At 34.8% G+C, this 19,556-nt stretch overlaps 1 protein-coding gene across 1 annotated transcript in view; it reads right to left on the reverse strand.

Annotated features, from left to right (window-relative positions):
- LOC145335072 (transient receptor potential cation channel subfamily A member 1-like) overlaps positions 1-19,556 on the reverse strand; it is a 54,072-nt gene that overhangs the window by 4,303 nt on the left and 30,213 nt on the right. Inside the window, exons 7-26 of the mRNA XM_080180777.1 lie at positions 17,851-17,915; positions 17,245-17,321; positions 16,514-16,597; positions 15,855-15,986; positions 11,482-11,545; positions 10,591-10,704; positions 8,194-8,241; positions 7,546-7,637; positions 5,743-5,801; positions 5,052-5,155; positions 4,631-4,760; positions 3,813-3,994; positions 3,330-3,494; positions 2,870-2,922; positions 2,453-2,644; positions 1,980-2,072; positions 1,648-1,773; positions 1,052-1,162; positions 708-849; positions 134-205 (exon numbers count right to left, since the gene is read on the reverse strand). Coding sequence (XP_080036903.1) covers positions 134-205; positions 708-849; positions 1,052-1,162; positions 1,648-1,773; positions 1,980-2,072; positions 2,453-2,644; positions 2,870-2,922; positions 3,330-3,494; positions 3,813-3,994; positions 4,631-4,760; positions 5,052-5,155; positions 5,743-5,801; positions 7,546-7,637; positions 8,194-8,241; positions 10,591-10,704; positions 11,482-11,545; positions 15,855-15,986; positions 16,514-16,597; positions 17,245-17,321; positions 17,851-17,915 — 2,105 coding nt within the window. The remainder of the gene's footprint in view (positions 1-133; positions 206-707; positions 850-1,051; positions 1,163-1,647; positions 1,774-1,979; positions 2,073-2,452; positions 2,645-2,869; positions 2,923-3,329; positions 3,495-3,812; positions 3,995-4,630; positions 4,761-5,051; positions 5,156-5,742; positions 5,802-7,545; positions 7,638-8,193; positions 8,242-10,590; positions 10,705-11,481; positions 11,546-15,854; positions 15,987-16,513; positions 16,598-17,244; positions 17,322-17,850; positions 17,916-19,556) is intronic.

Consider the following 19,556-nt stretch of genomic DNA (forward strand, 5'->3'; position numbering starts at 1 on the left):
TGAATTGGAGAAAAATATATATAAAAAATATCTTTGTTGTGATTACAAATATTTCAAAATCTAAAGGATCTATAGATTTTGACGTAGAGCTCAACCTCAATAGGACAAATCTAATATGCAAACAAAACCTTACCTTAGGCCAGTTTGTAAGAAAGTTGTATGGATCATTCATCAGGATTGATTCCCAGTACGATATCAGATCAACCTAAATAATAAGAAATATTTATTCATCGCCTCGTATTGTAGACAGCTATCCGCGGATATTAAAATTAAAAATTATAAGATTAAAACCAATTTGTGATTTTTTTTCATTTTTCATTTAAAATTGTCTGTAATATGATGCTATACATGATTTTCAGCAAAAAAAACTTGCTACTTGCTTAATTAGGCTACTGATACGAGTCACACAAAAATGTTCAGTTTTGCAGCCAATATTCATGAAACCTATCACGCCAAAAAAAATCACGCAACCTCTGTACTAATCTTTATTCTACTTGAATGTTACCCCATATTTTCATTTACTCCAAAAAGTGATACTCTCAGCTGGCTAAAATATCAATACCCTCCATCAACCTCCTTTACCCCATTTCCTCCCTTCCTACTGAAGGAGTGTAGTGACCAATAAAAGACGTTCATATTAGCAAGTTGACAAATTGACAAATTTTCCCCTATCAATATATCCACATATCTTATATCCATTTGTGTACCTGTGACTTTAAGCTGATGACCTCCGCCTCCTCCCTGATGAGGCCGGTGTCGCTGACGGCCAAACCGTTCAGCAGGTTCATCAGCACCACCACCACCAGGAAGATGAAGGCCACGAACAGCAGGTAGCTGATGGGGTTAGAGCTGCAACAAAATAAACAAATTGGAGTAGTTGTGTTTAGTGCCCTAGGAAAATGTGGATAGAAGTTACCGCTTTTGGCCTACCTATAGTAAAATGAGGGGTTTTAAAGGTTTGGAGAGGGGTGAACTAATGTATTTTCAAAAAAATTTTGACGGATTAAACTGAGGGGTTTCAAAGTTTGAGATGGGTAGAACCTTTTTTTACCTGAAAGGAATATCACTGAATTCCAGTTCTCCAACAAACATAGCACTGGTCTTGACAAAGCAGGTGCCGATGGTATCAAAGAATACGTAGTCTGGGTTCGCTTCCCCTCCACTAAAAATGAATATTTCATTATTAGAATAGGGTTAACTGTAATGCAGACTAACCGACTTTTTATTTATTTTTATTCTTCCCCCTTCCCCCCTACAGTAGGGATAATCAATGATCATTTAAAGTTTTTCTAATACATACTTTTCTTGAACTAGTCTAAAACCATATCAAGACTTGAGTATAAAAATAAAGTAATCTAAAATAATTCCAGGACCTGATTCTTCCCTATATGGAGAACTCAATCAGTTCAATAGTATACCTTAAGCTATAGATAAACATAAGTGTAAAAAAAAGTTTTAGGTGGCGATTTTTCCTAAGGGGCGATTTTTGTTTTGGAGGGTGGGGTACCCTCCCCCAAAAAATGTAGTAATAAATCTTCCCAGACCAGTATAGGTCAACCATTTCGGTTTCGTTGGTAAGATAAATCCTTTAGTACAGTTAAAACATTTAATCAAATAAATATCCTGTTACTTTTATATAAGAATTACCTGTGGTCGGTATGGAACATGATGTAGAACGCCAGGGCAAAGGCCAGGATGAAGGCCATGTACCAGCACAGGAACTTGAAGAATGTCGACACAACTCGGTACAACATGGTTACATTAACGTTCAAACTAAAATCAAATTCTTAAAATCAAATGTATCATTAATAACATCAAACCAATTGATGCACTTAATGTTTGCTGTTTTGGTAGAGTGATACTAGTTTTTAGATATAAAAATTTGGGGGATGGTTAATTAATGATAAACTCTAATTTATAATTTAAAATTATATTAGGCAATACTTTTGTCCTATTAAAATAAAAAACCCTGTAGTTACCTGGGATGTTGTCCCACGAGGATAATAAACTCTGACCACGAGAAAACAATAAGCAGAGCTGCCAAATGTCGTCTTTCTTCCCATTCACTTGGTCTACAAATGTTTTAAATGTTAATTAGATACCAATGGAGTATGGCTTTGCAGATTTTTTTGTAGCAAAGCTTCAGTTCAAAATCCCATGACATATGTGCATATAGTCTATACATTATTTTTCTGTCTATCTGCTGGTTATGGTTAGAGGTACTCTAGGAGAATAGGGCAATTTCAGGGCTCCAACGACCAACCTAGTAACATACCTACATGTCAAAAATCAAAATAGCTATTCCCAGAACTATGGCCACTTGGATATAAATTAAATTTGTCATGAGCGTTTTCTACTAACATTTACGTGTTAAGATGGTTAAAAGTCTTGTATACAACATATATAAAAAAAAGATTTTCCTTATACAACGAACAACCTGGGTAATACTTACATGTCAAAAATAAGAATCGCTGTTCCCAGAAGTATTGCCACTTGGATATAATTGGTCGGGGAGGCCAGGTACCGTTTGACTGACACAAGCAGCTGGACAACCTCAACAATAGCCAGCAGGATGATGAATATGCCCACAGAAACCCTCCAGAACAGGGTGTTACCCCGGCAGGACGAAGTAGGGTCTGCAGAACTGGAAAGATATATGTATATAAGTTTAATAATATATCCTTATGTAAAAGTAACAGGATGTCTTTATGTCTGAAACTAAATCGATTTGTATATTACTTAGACGTGTAAACGAATGAACATACTACTCACCCTAAAGGGTAAAGCTTTGATATATAACCAACTGAAACAAAGCTATTCTTCAATGATTAATTTTTCTATTACATCTCATGAAAATATTAAATTTTACCTGGAATCATCCGTTTTACTTGAATCGGTAACTTCCGTCTTATTAATAGTTCCCTAAAAATGTATCTTTATATAAAAGTAACAGGATGTATATCTGTCTGTAGCCCTACTCCCTGGGTAATTTAACGGTTTTAATAAAGTTAAACTAGTACATAGCAGTTAGTAGCACCTGTTTATGGCTTGAACCCGACACCCAAACATGGATATCGTAATTAAGTAATTTTTGTATACCCCGATAAATATTTCTTCCGTCTGGCTAATATTACGATAGTCTCCACTCTTCCCTCAAATGACTTATCCCCATCCCCTACTCTGACCATGAAGGAACATATTGACCAACTTCCGTGGACTTTATTATAACCTAAGTTAGGGACAAATATTTCCCTGTTACAATATCCACATATTCTATATCCTTCACCCACCCGCGACGACGAGCGGTCAAGTTGTACAATCATGTCTACCTGGATGAGGCTGCAGCCTCCGTACTCCATGATGACCAGGCCGGTCAGGAAAAATACAAAGGCCAGGTAGATGAGCAGGGACAGGATGTAGAAGGTTCGAATCCGCTGCCATTTCATCAGCAGAAAGCTGGAGATCACGGGGTGCTTCAACAGGCTGCGGTGCTCCTGAAAAAGTTTTAACTTCAGTATGCTTTTTATTATTTTAAAAATTTTAGAGAGCCAAAAATATTTTTGATGGGTAATGGTACCCACTCTCACTTTGGGAAGTCGACCGGACTAAATTCTAAAAAAAGGAAAAGAATTAAAGGTAGGACATTTTTGTTTCAGAGCAATTTCTCTCAGGATTGTGGTGGTACCCTCCCCAAAACTAGTTAAAAATCTTCCCAATAGCTATGAGAAGTTACATGTAAAGGAGTACCATTGATATCGGTGCAGACAGACACAGAGTGATCCTTTTAATATATAGATAATTAAATTGCCAACCTGTGATTGGCTCATATACCAGAGCGCCTCTGCCTCTGGACGTGCATGCCGTGTGGTAGAGTCGCTTCGCTCCAAATCCTTGCAGGTCCTCTCAAAGTCCAGCAGGACTTCAGCATCAAGTAGGGGTGGAGCTAGGAATCCATAGTCGAATGTGATACGCAGGTCGTCGTCCGTTATAATGCCTAGAAAAAAATTACCTTTTTTGTGTAAAAGTAACATAATGTCTGTCTGTCTTTGTGTACCAAAATATTTCGCTAATCCCTAAACTGATATGGCCTCCCTTACAATGTGGCTTCTCATAACTACTTGGATGGTTTATAGCTATTTTGGGGATGATGGGGGTGGAGCTAGAAACCCGTAGTCGAATATGATACGTAAGTCGTCGTTTGTTATAACGCCTAGAAAAGGAACCAGTACAGTTCACGGTAAAATGTTCCAGGGATCGATTATCTACAAAAATCAATGAACCTTAAAGTCTGATAACGGCCAAACGACTGAACCTATATATTATCTTTGTACATAATTTTAACCAATAAAATAAGGCATACAAATAATTCGCACAGTTATCATGTAGCACACATAAATGTGCGAAAAAGATTTATTTTACACTTGTTTTCTTTAGTCAAGCCAAAAATTAACATGATTTTCCACAAACTTTTTGGTTACGATGATAGAGTTGCTACTCTTTCTCAATCATCCATAACTGTTTAGGCTAGCAATTACAGACGGATAACTCAAAGCCAAGTCTTTAACATTCAAACCCCTTTTGGCAGATGCAGATATTACCTTTTTAAATATTTTTATCCTTTCTATTTTACCTTCAGATTCAATGCAGTCATCGAGGAACTCATGTAGAGTGTCAGGTAGAATTCTTTTCACAGGAGCTTTCTCTTCGTTATTCTTTACACCCATATTGGCTCCATGCTTCAATAGCAGCTTGATTATGTCCTACATTATAACAACATTTTAATTATTGGTTGAAATGTGTGGACACTACTTTTTTGGAATCAACAATACTTAACCTATAATATCTCGTTTTTTGTTGTATGAACCTAGTTAGCCATCTAGTGCAAAAATTAACGTTATACGTTATTTATTTTCAAATTGATATCGGCCTGTTGAGCTCTCGCCTAGCTGATTCTGTGAAAGCTCAGGTTTGACTTACTTTAAGTAGAGTATTAAAAGACGGCCAGACATACCCATGTTAAATGACAGCTACTTGAGAATAAATAAACTGACCTGATTTGGCTGCTGAGTAGCATAGTGTAGAGCCGTTTCGCCGTTGGAATCGCGGAAGTTTATAATTCTCTGTGTATACTTGGCATAGCTAGCTTTACCAGCACCTGAGATATAGAAATATATACTAGCGGCTACGCCCCCTAGAGGCCTCTAGGGGCACTTGAGGGAAGGGAAGTTTTTTCTAGTGGGAGGGGGTGTGGGGTGTTTTTCTTGGGAGGAAGGAGGTACCCACCCACCAATCAGTAGTAAACTTTCTTTGGATCTATAAGGAACTTCTCTGTAAAGTAAAATTTCGCAACAGGCAAACACACCTCCTGTTACTTTTATATAAAATTCCATTTTGTTATTTCAAGGTGAATAATTCATTTATATTCTTAATCGTTGTTTTAAATAATCAGACCGTTTCAGTGGCGTCAATTCAGTTAAGTTTGCGGAATTATACCATATGAATATGTTAGTTTCTGTATTTTAACTGCATTAATTTGATTATCCTTTTTTATTGCCTTGTTGTTGCTGCGCTACTTGTGGGTACAACTTTCCTTGTTACATCTGTGTCAACAGGTTGTAAGATGTGTTAATAACCACTTTAAAGTTAAAATTTAGAAGGCTTGCCTTCCTATTTTTCGACCCTATATTGGTTTAAACCCCCCCTGGCGGTGAATGGCTGTGCACGCCACTGCTTGCAACGTACCTTGTTTCTTATCATCAAACAAAAGCTTCAAACACTCAGCGTAATCTGAGTCTGTGCCCCTAAAAATAAAAAAGGATCAAGAAAACGAAGTAGCGGGTTTCGTTGTATTTTCACAGTAGATTTTCATAGGCTATGTTAGTTTAGGTAAATGCTAATGATTACCCCGCAGGGTTAGAAAATAGGCCCCGTTGGGTTAGAGCCCCACGCAGATGTTAAGGGGTGTTTACCCAACTCAAACTTTGAAACCAATCATTTAAAAAAAAAAAATAAGATTACCCCCTCAAACCTTTAAACCGATAAAGCTAAAAATTTGCTTTGCTCCTAGCTTCTTGGTGGCAGTAAAATAGCCTAAAACCATTTAAGTTATTTAGCAGGCTTTCCTGAATAGAACAATCAATCAGACCAGCAGTTTCCGAGATATTAAGCTTCAAACAAAGACCAAAACTTTATAATTCAATATTTAATATTAATTTCGGGGAAGGAGGGGACATTTGACTATTTTTTACTCAAAGCTAGTCTTCAAAGTTTTATAAAAAACATTTTCTCATTCGTTGGCTCAACATCTTTCGGAACTTTTATTGAATATTGATTGGTTGGTTGAGTATCCAAACGTTTCAACCACAAATTGTAATCTACCGAAGGGGTAATTTTGTGTATCATCATTGAGGATGTACATACACTTTTTGGCAATTGTCTTATCCCTTTCGTTCCCTGATTACTATTGAGAGTTAAACTGTTTCATACTTTTGATCAATTAAAGTATAAATATCACAAAAGTCTCATCAACTTCCAGCATGAAATGTCACTTACATATCAGGGATAAAGGGAATAATAATTAAAGTAACAGGATGTCTAACTGTGTTTGTGTCTGTCTGTGTGTGCAGAAGGATATTCTAAACCGATATGGTTCTCCTTTACAAATGTAGCCTCACATGGGTCCCGGGTAGGTTTATAACTATTTTGGGGTATTGTCAGTTTTGTGACATCGCCTCTAAAGGGGCCTTTCGTCGTATTTTCAGAAAAACAATAAACCTATTTTTTCTTAACCAGTGGATATTAATCGGTTTCAAACCCATACCGGAAAAAATTTTAGCTGTGTAAAAGAATATGTCAATCATAACCAACTTTATTGAAAGTGTATGTCGACAAAATGCTACAAGCTTTAGCAGGAGGCTATAATTTGTAAAAATTCTACCTTTGTAAGACTTTAATTGCAGGTGCCAAGAAAACTTTTTCTATATTATTATTATTTTTACCCTTCCCTTTCTGCAGTAACTATTATATTTAATCTAAGATTTTTCAAAATATCATATTTAACTTTTATCTTATTTTGAGAATGATTTTTTAAAAATGTATAAATATATAAATCATAGAATGCATTTCATTTAGGAACTCATTAGATATTTCTGGTTTCAAACAACTATAAATACTAAAAAAAATTTCTGTATAAAAATATTTAATAATTCAACAATAATAAAATCACGAAACCTTTTCTTTGGAACTTTAAAGTAAATATATATAACATGATAATGGACTATAAATTACACTAGTACCCAATGTTTTGTAATCACGTTATCTTATTCTTGGGTTAAAAACCATGGGTCCAAACTTTTTATCCAATAATTAGGATCTGCAGAAGGGGTAATTTTGTTTATCAATTCTGGGGATGTACATTAATTGATCATTCATTGTCTAATCCATTCAGATCATTAATTTTACTTTTTCTAGCTCTGCACTTTTATTGAATAGTGATTGGTTAGTTCCTAACCAGAAGTGTCCAAACGTTGCAACCAATGATTTTACCTGTAAGGATTTTCCAGTTTTGGTGAGCTTTGGCGGACAATCTGATGTAGAATAGTTTTCTTGCTATGGTACTCGTCAGTTATCACCATACACTTATTTTAAAATGGTGTTTAATTATGTCTTTAATAATTATATGGTAGCAGCGATTCTAATGAATACTCTTCACAGAATGGCTTCGAAACGCTGGATTAGAACCGGTTCTCAGGCATACTGAAAAATCATGTATAGCCTCGTATTACAGACAATTTTTCACTAATATTAAAATAAAAAATCATATAATTAATACCAGATTTGGTAAACTGGTTTTAAACTTATAATTTTTTATTTTAATATCCGCGGAAGGCTATTTATAATACGATGCGATAAATAACTATTTTGCTGAACCGATAAATTTGGTTTCCCTTTACAGCGTAGCTTCTCATAGGTCCTGGAAAGGTTTAACTAGTTTGTGGGAGGGTAAAACCCTCCCAAGATAAATTGTCCATAAAGTTAAACCCCTGAAAATTAACTTTAAATATAGAATATTAAGGGGGGATTCGACTTCCTTCTCCCCACACCCCAATTCAAGTGCTCCTAGAGACTAGATAAATAAAAAAACGCCCAAATACTGCGTGATATTTGATGAATTGCTAAGACATAATTAAAAACCTTTTTCAACTGCTGATCTGTGAGGTGACTGAAGAATACTTGTAACACCTGAAAAACAATGGATATATATTACACGTGGATATTATGACAGGTGAATTTTTTTCTCGCCAATTTAGAGTGAGTGAAGAAAGTCGCTCAAAAAATTCTGACGTCATAAAAATGAGGGATGAGGAGAGAAATGAATGGGATAAAGAGGTAACTGAACAAAGAATTGAAATTACACTGGTTCCTTAGTTTTACAATCATGCTTTCTTATTCGTTGGCTCTAAATCATTGTGTACTTTTATTGAATATTGATTGATTAGTGTCCTATATCTTCATCTAACATTTTTAGTGTCTAGAGGTATAGTTTTGTTTATCATAGGGGATTTGCATTAGTTTATCATCAATTGTCTTATCCCTTTAGCTCCCTGATAACTTGAAATACAATGTCAAATCTGAAATTAAATTTCTGTCACTTGATTCTTTGATATCGGTGGAATAAATTTCTTTATATAAAAGTAACAGGATATCTATTTATCTGTCTATACCGATGGATACCCTCTAAACTGATATGGTCATTTCTTTCAATGAAGCTTCTCATAGGTCTTATATAGTTTTTCTTGAGGGTATGGAATTGATACTAAAGCCCTCCCAAGATAAATGGCCCCTAAAAAAAAATCACAATATTTTTCTTTTTAAAACTAAATTTAAAAATGGGGTCTGGTCGACTCAAGGAGGACCTTTAGGGGCGTAGCTAGTGAAGGATAAATAATCGTTTATTAAAAAAAACCGAAAGACATATATAGAGTTTTAATTAACCAAGCTTATGAAATTCTTAAAGAGGATTCCCTTGAATTTAAAATCCATTTGGTATAATGAAATTATTCCCACATCTACGAAAAGTTTCTGGAAAATACAGGGAGGGAGGAGACATCGGGCGATTAATTACACTGGTACCCAAAGTTTTATAAACTATATTATTTCTCAGAAGCTTTGGATACTTTTAAAAAGTTTTGATTTAGTTAAAAACTGGTAGTTTCCAAACGTTTTAAGTGAAACAGGGACAGTAACTTATAAGATAAATTGACTCTTAATTAATTGAAAATAAAGAAATAAATTTTTCTTTCATAAACCTATCCCCTTCAGATTCTCTGAACGAAATATTTTCCATTTTTAAAAGGATGGGGAAATTGAATCAAAAATATTCTAAAAACAGTAAAGTAGTTACTCTATAACTCATTGTGTCAGTTTACTATACGGCTAGCAGAAAATCTCCATTAATCGAGGGCTATTTTTGTGATGATTGTTCTATTAGAGTAAAATACTAGAGGGAGAAAGATTTAAATAACTGTGTCTCCCCATCGCAACCGCCTTGTGCAACCTTCCTATCGGGTCATTGAAAATCAACCAATGGTGTCGCTTATATTAACACAGACAAGTACAGAAAATAATTTAGAAGAGGAAGAAAGAGGTCTTTGAAAAATGAAGGGAGGTATACATCCATACTATAGATCTGTAAAATTTTTTTAAAATCTCGTCATTATGCCTCGCCCCTAGCATCTAGGGTAGTGTTTGTGTAAGAGGGAAGGGGCAGTGCTGGAAAATAGCCAAAAACTACCCTTGCAACCCATACTTCAATTTCTGAGATCATTGGCATAAGAAAAAAAAACATATCATTTCAGTTTTTAGTGAAATCCTTCTTAACAGACAAACATCATGTTACTTTTTAAATGATAATTGTATTTTAAATTGATATTCTGAATACCGTATGTACATGTACGTTTGGTCTCCTATTCCTTTTGAAGAAGTTGTGAAAACCTACGTGACAATTTTATCAATTACAAGAGCACAAACTATCTTCTAATTCCAGGGAGATAAGGGATAAGACAATGGACGATAACTTTATATTCATCCCCAAATGATGATAGATAAAATTATCCTTTCTGTAAATTAAAATTATTAATTGAAAAGGTTTCACACTACAATATGATTCAATAAAGGTACCCAACGTTTGAGCCAACGAATAAGATAGTGTATTTATAAAACTTTGGGTACCAATGTGATTTATAATGCATTGTCCCCTCCCTTCCTGATCACACAAACTCTCATCTTACTAAATAAATTCTATTACTCCTCAAATAAATGTAACAGGATGTCTTTCTGTGTGTGTGTGTCGGTCTGTCTGTGTGCACCAAAAGGATCTTGCTAACCACTAAACCGATATGATTCTTCATTTCAGTGTAGCTTCTCATAGGTCTTTGGAGGTTTGGAAAGCCTCTTGGGTCGTTGCCGCTAATTTTATTACCAAAGTGTTTTGGTTGTCCGATCTTACTAACCACTGAACCAATTTGGAATTTTAGAAAAGCTATTATAGGATATTCATCGGTTTTAAAACCATACTGGAATATACATCACCTTATAGTAGCCGTGGTAAGCGGCTATAAGAAGGGCAGGCGTTCTATTTGAAGGGGCGGTGTGATTTGGATTCGCACCCTCATCCAGTAAAAATTGTACCAACCCGTGTCGACCCTGAAAAAATCAATTAATAGCTTAGCTTCAATAATTTGTCTTTAAATCTAGTTTTCGTTAAAAAAATGGGAAATTTTTTTTCGTATTTTTCATAAAGTTGTGTGTAAAAAATGCAATTGATAGCTTATAGCTTCAATTATTTGCCTTTAAATCTAGTTTTCGTTAAAAAATGGGAAATTTTTTTGCGTATTTTTTATAAAGTTGTGTGTAAGCGTTTAGTCAAATGCATTTATAAAGTCAAACTGTTATTAATTTTTACCAAATGAATATTTATGAAATGGTCAAACTTAAGAAAAGTTTGACTTAATAAGCGGATTTGACTAAACGCTAACATATATAACTTTACAGAAAATACAAGATAAAATGACCCTCTTTTTATAATTATTTATCTATTTCAGCAGAAAAAAAATAGGAGTTATGTATCGATCTGGTAGGCAATTCTATAAAATAGTGAATTAGGGAAATCTACAAAAAAAAAAACAGTTCAGGGGGCTATCATTGATAGAAGCTGAGAAAAAGTAAAATGAATTCAAAATATGAAAGCAGCTAAAAAGCAGATTGGCTGCTAATGTTATAAATAAATAAACATACCCCATGTAGGGGAATTTACACTAGAAAAAATGACAATACAAAAGACCAATGATAGGCCAGTATATATTTTATTATTGGTCAATTACAACGTATGCTGGCTTATCATTGGATATTTGTATTGTATGAGGTCATTTTTTATTCGAAAAATGATATCTCAATCATTTTAAATCCATTGTTGTCACGCACCTGATCCGCAGCATACTGTAACAGGCTAAATTGTCCATTGTCAGAGTTCCAATCCACGTCTTTCCTAAAATTAAAAATATTTTTTTTACCAAAGCAATTTTAAAAATTGAGTCTAACCGTACGTCCATCCGTAAATTTAGGAATGATAGAATTGTCCTATCGATTTCAAACTTGGCATGATGATTTGTATGACAATTTGGTACAATTTCAAAAGGCGTTGATACTCTATAAAGGTTAAAAGTACGTACGTTTATTTTCATAGTGATGATTTTTTTCTTTTTTTATAACCATCTTTGTATGCCCAAGAGAAATATTCTGTGTGTGACATTTTTGGAAGAGAAGAAACATTTGGCAAGTTACCGTATAGCGAATTTGGACCAAAAACAACCTTTTTGGTGGGTTGGAAAAGTATATTAGATGTTTATTGTAATTTAGGTTAGGCATTTTTTTCCTCAAAGTGTCTTGTTGAGCACCGAACCCCTTCTTTTTTGGAATGAATTGAAAAAAGGGGGAGTGGGTAGATTTCGTTTGTTTGGTTATTTCTATAATTAGGTAAAGTTAAGTTTTTAAGAGCTAGTACCCATAGGGTTAAGTTCCCGCAGGGTTTAAAGCCCCATGAAAAGGCTAAGTTAGAATTTAGAAATGTGATTTGTTCTAAACTTTTAAATAAGGTAGCATGTTGAGAGTTCCCGGTGGATTTTAGTGGTCAAGAAATAGGATCATGTAAAAGCCCCATAACATTTATTGTTTAATCAAGTGAATAATTGAATAAACCAGTGTCTTACATATATTACATTTACATAAAGTAATATGGAAAATAGTATTTTTGTTTTTTTACATATATTTTCTGCTCGCCTAAAGAGTAGAGGGTTGTCAAAAACATCGTAAAATTAAGTTAGAATGCCTGATTTTCCATTTTTTACTCCCCTTAATGAAATACTCCCCACAATAAAACCCTTTGCACGCCAATGAAAGTGTACTGCCTCTCTCTCTCTCTCTCTCTCTCTCGCTCTCTCTCTCTCTCTCTCTCTCTCTCCTTTATCTATCTAACCATATGACATAGTCGTCCTTGTTTAATTGACACATAGGGAGGAAGGGGAGGTGGCATTGGACATTAAAATTTTACTGGTACCCAAACTTCTCTCGGCATTGGATGGCTTCTTAAGTTTTAAAAATTTTGATTGGTTGGTTCATAAACTAGCAGTATCCAAACATTTCAACCAATAATTGTAATCTACAGAAGGGATTAGTTTTATTATCATCATTTGGAATGTATAATGTATATTAATTATTTGTACATTGTCTTATCCCTTAAGATCCCTGATTGAGAGACAGCTAAAATTCCTCCAGAGCGACGTATTGTTGTCTAATTTTGAAAAACAAAAAACTTCATTTGATGGATCTGACTTGAAAATATTTTGCAGAGGTCCCCAATCGCCTAATTTTCCTATACAGTACAAGGACAAAACTATTCATAGGCTGCTGGAAAGCATTTCAGGGATCTGAAGGGATAAGACAATAGATAAATTGATGTACAATCCCAATGGTGATACACAGTATTACCCCTTCTGTAGATTACAATTAGTGCTTGAAAATTTTAGAACTTTATGAACCAACCAATCAAAATTCAAGAAACATAACACAAAGAATAAGAAAATGTTATTATAAAACTTTGGGAACTAGTGTAATAAACAGCCCAATGTCCCATCCTTCACTGGGATTCTTCACAAAAAAAAGTTTCCATGGCTGTCATTGATACAGGCTAAGATTAAAAACCCGCTGCTTTTCTGCGGCTGCTCTTTGGTGGCTGTTTATCCCTCATATTTTGCATTGCTTTGTGGTGTGAAAAACAACAAAATATAAATCATGACGTTTGGACATTTGATAGGGGGAATTATACATAGGTAGCGCAACTACTCTATCATTTAATTTGTCACTGCCATGACGTTTAGATATTAGATAGGGGAAATTATAAATAGCCAGCGCAGCTACTCTATCATTCAATTTGTCCATGCCATGACGTTTGGATATTTGATAGGGGGAATTATACATAAGTAGCGCAGTTACTCTATTAACTGATTTGCGCTTTTGTCTAAGACTGTAATTCTATTCTAGGGGAGGGTTGTTTTTTAGGTGGCACTCTCGCCAAAATAGTTGTAAACCTTTCCAGAATATGAGAGGCTACACTATAAAGGAAAACATAAAGGTTTAGCGATAAGCGAGATAAATCGGTACACACAGACAGACAGACAGACAGAAACATATGATTTTCTTGGCTGCTATTAAAGATAGACAGATGGAATTTTAAGCGTGATTATTCCCCTTATTAAGTTATCATTACAGCATTCAATATTAATAATATTTGTATGCTGTGTTTCGCTGTATATGGATGTTGTCATCTTTGGTAATTTTTATTAATTGTTTTAAATTATATTTTCCACTAAATCTAATTTGATTAGATTAGTGTTAAATTTTCAGGGGTGCATTTATTTCTGCACATGAATCAATTCATTAGAACAACATTTTATTCAGGAAGGGGGGGGGGGTAACATTGGGCTGTTTATTACACTAGTCCCCAAAGTTTTAGAATAACGTTTTCTTATTCGATGGCTTAACAACCTTGTGGACTTTTATTAAATTTTGATTGTTTGGTTGATTTAGTTGAGTGTCCAAACGTTTCAACCACTAATTGTAATATATAGAAGGGGTAATTTAGTTTATTATCATTGGCAATTTATCGGCAATTGTCTAATCCCTTTAGATCCCTGCATATTATTACAACAGCACAATGCTTTTTCAAGTTGATTAAATTATTTGGTGGGTATTTTTTCCAGGGGCGATTTATCTTTTTGGGTTGGAGGCACTCCTACCCAATATACATGTAGTTATAAATCATTCCTGGAACTACATAAAGCTTTACTGTAAAGGAGGACCCTATCGGAGTATTGGTTAGCAAGAACTTAAGCTTCATACAGACGCACAGAAGACATCGTATTACTTTGTGTTATAGATTTTGTCTTTTAGAAACATATGAATATGAAACACAATGCAAATGTGATGATATGCGGAATCGAATGTACACCAAACTTTTACTGGCTAAAGCCATTAAAAGCAATCCCAACAAATTAAACAAAATTTCCCATTTCATTAATTTTATCTTTGATAGTAAAGTATCCTTAAACCTGTTTTAGATGTTGATTTATATGTCTTTGTTTATCAAACTTTTTTTGGCATTGGATTCATTTTAAACAAGGATGACAACATCCATAAAAGCGAAGCTCTGAAACGGTAGGACAAACAGAAATTAACACTTGTATAATGTCAGAACTGAATAATCAAAATGCGAATGAAGAGTCAAAGCAAAATTGTAAGTAAATTTGTTGAAAAACTGCTTGATACAGGATAATGATTATGGACATACTTACATTTTTAGGACTTGATTATAGAGTTGCTTCGCTTATAATATTGTACTTTGTTGTCTCAGGAATCAGTATACCAAAAATCAGACCAATCGGATAATTAGGTCACATACAAATTTGTTGTTAAAAATGTAAAAAAAATCAACATGTTTAAAATGGACGTACGGACATTCTGGTAATGATTATAGAGTTACTACGCTTTCTAACTCGTACCTAACTACTAAAGGAAACACCATGCAAAATTTGAAATCGATAGGACAATTCTAACATGCCTAAATTAACGAAAAAAACTATTTTAAAAAGTAAAAAAATCAACATATTTAAAATGGACGTACGGACATTTTGGTAATGATTATAGAGTTGCTACGCTTTCTAAATCGTACCTAACTACTAAAGGAATCACCATGCAAAATTTGAAATCGATAGGACAATTCTAACATGTCTAAATTAACGTTAAATTTATTTTTAAAAGTGAACGTAACTGTTAGCTATTTTTGTAAATTAGGCATCTTAGAATTGTCGGATCGATTTCAAACTTCCAGATCCTGTAACAGTTTTTAGAAAGCGATTCTATAATCGTTACTAGGAAGTCTGTACGTCCATTTAAAACCTTTTTACAAGTATTTGTATGATATAATTATTCTCTGCATCTGATTTTTGGAACAATTATTCCTAGGACAGCAATATACATTATTATAAGCAAAGCATTTCTATAGTAAAGATCTAAAATATAACTATTTTCTTCGAGAGAATTCTGTATTTTGTATAGATTTCTTAATAAAGATTTAGGCTTTTTTTCTTTAAATTTTTCATGCATACCCTAGTTAAAGGTCAGCTGCGCTCCAAAATCAAATTTATATAGTTATATTAGTCATCTGGGAGAAATTATTTACCAGGGTATGGTGAGAATTTCTCACAATATCCACGTATTCTATATTCATCGCTTGTTCTCACCTGCCCTGGGTATAGTTCTTGAAGCCGTCGACATTGTCGGCCAGCTCGATGAGGTTGAACAGGACGTTCTTGACAGGTCTTCCTGCCCGCGTCTGGCGGTAGTTAGCCAGGTCAAATCCAGGTATGTTGCGTCTAAATAAAATTTGGATCATGGAAAGAAAAATAAGTAGCGGGTTTCGTCATGTTTTCACAGTAAATTTTCTCCTATTTCTAGCCGCTGCGGGAGCTCCAACCCTACGGGGCCAATTTCCTTATCTTGCGGGGTAATCATTAACATATACATAGCCTAACCCAAAATAACCTATTAAAAGCTACTGTTAAAATACGACAAAACCCGCTACTTTGTTTTCTTTCCATGATCCTAAAATTAATGTAGTGAAACCATAGAGAAGCGCCCTATCCTATTTGTTTATCACGATAAGTAAGGTTAGGTTAGGTTCACAGCCCGCAACAGGGTCCCAGTAGGGATTTGGCTACATTGGGTAATGGAAGTACTTTGGGTACCGAAAGTAAAATAACCTTTAAAAATGACGTCAGCAATAGATTCTCCAGAGTTTGCATTGTTTGGGTTGGCTCCGATTAAGGAGGAGGGGATATCATTACCCAACTAGAACTTTGGGTACTGGAAGTACTTTGGGTACTGAAAGTAAAAAAATTACCTAATGACGTCAGCAATAGATTCCCCAGAGTTTGCATTGTTTGGGTTGGCCCCGAATGACAGCAGCAAATCAACTGCTTTCTCACTAAAATAAAATTTATATTATTTAGTTGACAGTCCTCAAACTTTTTCAAATAATCTGTAATTTTGGGGGAAGGTACCTTAACCCTAAAAAGATAAATCGCCTTACAGAAAAAGTCCTCGAAAATTTCTCTTTCAAACTAAAATTGAAAGTTCAATGGTCGACTCCCAGCCCCCCCCCCCCCCCCCCCACCTCTCATAATTCAAGTGCCCTAGAGGCAAAACAAACAATAAAGATTTGATAGCCAACAAATAAGATTATGAGTTTATAAAACTTTGGGTACCAGTGTAATTTACAGTCCAATGTCTCCTCCCTCCCTGTCCAAATAAGATTATGAGTTTTGAAAACTTTGGGTACCAGTGTAATTTACAGTCCAATTTCCCCTCCCTCCCTGTGCGAATAAGATTATGAGTTTATAAAACTTTGGGTATCATTTTAATTTACAGTCCAATGTCCCCTCCCTCCCTGTCCGAATAAGATTATGAGTTTTTAAAACTTTGGGTACCAGTGTAATTTACAAGTCAATATTCCTTCCCTCAATGTTCGAATAAGATTATAAGTTTTTAAAACATTGGGTACCAGTGTAATTTACAGTTTAATGTCCCCCCTCCCAGCCCCCCCCCCCCCCCCCCAGCCTGAAATATACTTACCATCCGGCCGTAGCTGCATAAAACAGGGGGGTACATTCACCCTTCAAATCCTCACACTCCAAATCAATACCTTGAACCTAAAAGAATTTATAAAGTTGAGTTGTTTAATTTTTAAATTGATATAGAATACGTGGATCATACATTCAGTACTTTTCAGCTCTTCAGTGGCGCTAGATGGCCCCTCTCCTCCTTTTTAGGGGTGGCCCCTCCATTTCATAGTTGGGTTTCACTTGGGTTGCGAAAACCCAACTAATGCATTCACTGGATATTGTGAAATATTTTTGCATGCTCTGGTAAAATGTTTCTCCCAGCTGGCTGATTTTACGATACCCCCCCCCCCCCCTCCCCCAACTAATGGCTCTATCCCATCTCCTCTCTTGACCATGGTGAAAAGTATTTACCAATAACAGAAGACTATATTAGCAACCTAAATTGATGACAAAAATTTCCCATGTCACAATATTCCATAAATAAAAAAGCAAGCTTCGTTGAGCCTAAAGATCCACATATCTCTGGATGGCTTTAGTCTTTTTCTGACTTTACAACCGTTCTTAAAAGCAAGGGGCAAAGCAACTGGTAATGAAAAAAAGTGTAATAAAAACTAACCTGTAGAAGAATGGCCAAAATGTCGACAAGGTTGTCCGTCTCAGATTCGTTAGCTCCCAATAAACCTTAAAAATATCATAATCGTTATTTCTCGTATTCATTCGAATCCGGTGGATAGGAACCGGTTCTCATCTATACGAAAAAACTATGTCTAGCATCGTATTATGTCCAGTTTTCTACGAATAAAAAAATGTAAAAGGCACGGGCTAAAAAACTAGTTTTAATGTTATAAATGTACATTCTATATCCGCGGAAAGCTGTTTATAATACGATGTGAGAAATAACTATTATCGCATCGTATTATAGACAGCTTTCTCCTCTTTAACTATTTGAGGGAAAAGGTGGTAGAAAAAATCCCCTGTCAATATATCTACGTATATTCTATATCCATATTGGTAGAAATTAATACAAGTACTATTGTTTCATCCCTCTGAAGTTTTAAAAAGAATTTAAAAGACTTTTTATTCTATTTTTGTGAAAACAATCGCCTTAAGATATGCTTTGTTTTGCGGCCTTTTTAAAGAATATTTTAGAAGACCTTTCAAAATATTTATAAGGAGCGAAGCTTCTAAAAATTTTAGTATGTAAAAAACAAGAATTGCAACATCCATAATCAGCGAAGCACAAAAAAAGGACGGCTTAAGGTCCTTCAGGTTTAACAAAACTAAAATTAATCTCATAATCAATTTTTCAATTTACTGTCCGCGGAATGTTGTCTATAACACGATGCGATAATAAATTAAATTACCCCCCCCCCCCCCTTCATTTTGTAAGATAATTAAACCATAATGTTACACATGTAGGATACGTTATGGGGGGGAGGTTTATTTTTCATCCTTTGACCAATCTCTGTATCCCTTCTGAATAAGGCATTCCATATGAGATGATGTCTTATCTACACAGGCTTGAAAAATAGCACTAAACCATTCAAGGATATTTAACATATAGGTTGAAGATTTGATCCTTATGCTTTTTTTAAAGCAACGATGTTACTATATAAGTGACGTGTGGCTTCGCCCCAAGAAGTAATGGGAAGTCCCCCTCCTATATAAAATCGTTTTTAACCTTTAACGGTCCCTTCCCTCAAGAAACAGCTTAAAACCACTCTAAGACCAGTATTTATATTCTCTGAAAAGTAGAGCCTTATCTGTACAGCGGTTACAGATATCTTAAGCTTCGGGCGGATAGACAGAGAGACAGACCAATAGACAGACAGACAGACAAAAAAATACATTAAAATAAAAATCATTCCATTCAATTATAGAGTAGATTTCCTGTAAAAAAAAATGCGAAGAACTTTGATATCAGATCAAATCATTCTTCATGTAATTGCTTTTTCATATTGAAAATCTCAAAGCGTTTATAAAATACTGCTGATATTTTCGAATAGCAGAAAAGCGTGCTTCCAATCAAACCAATTTATTTTCCATCAAAACTCCCCTAAAATTATTTTTAAAACTTTTTTAGCCTTGCGGGAAATTCTGTCCCAACGGAGTATTATCCATGTGGGTCTCGCCTAACCTTTACTTAACCCAACCTAAAATAAGGTTTTCGTTTGTTGTAAAGATCACTATTAAAAATACAGCCCCGATTAACTTACAATGTCAATCCCACTACTGTCTAACCGCAGGGATCTAAAGGGATCAGATAATAGACGATAAATTAATGTACATCCCCAATGATGATACACAAAATTTCATATTTGG

This window comes from Acartia tonsa, chromosome 13, assembly GCF_053477335.1.
Source record: "Acartia tonsa isolate MP-2025a chromosome 13, ASM5347733v1, whole genome shotgun sequence".
NCBI lineage: Eukaryota > Metazoa > Arthropoda > Copepoda > Calanoida > Acartiidae > Acartia > Acartia tonsa.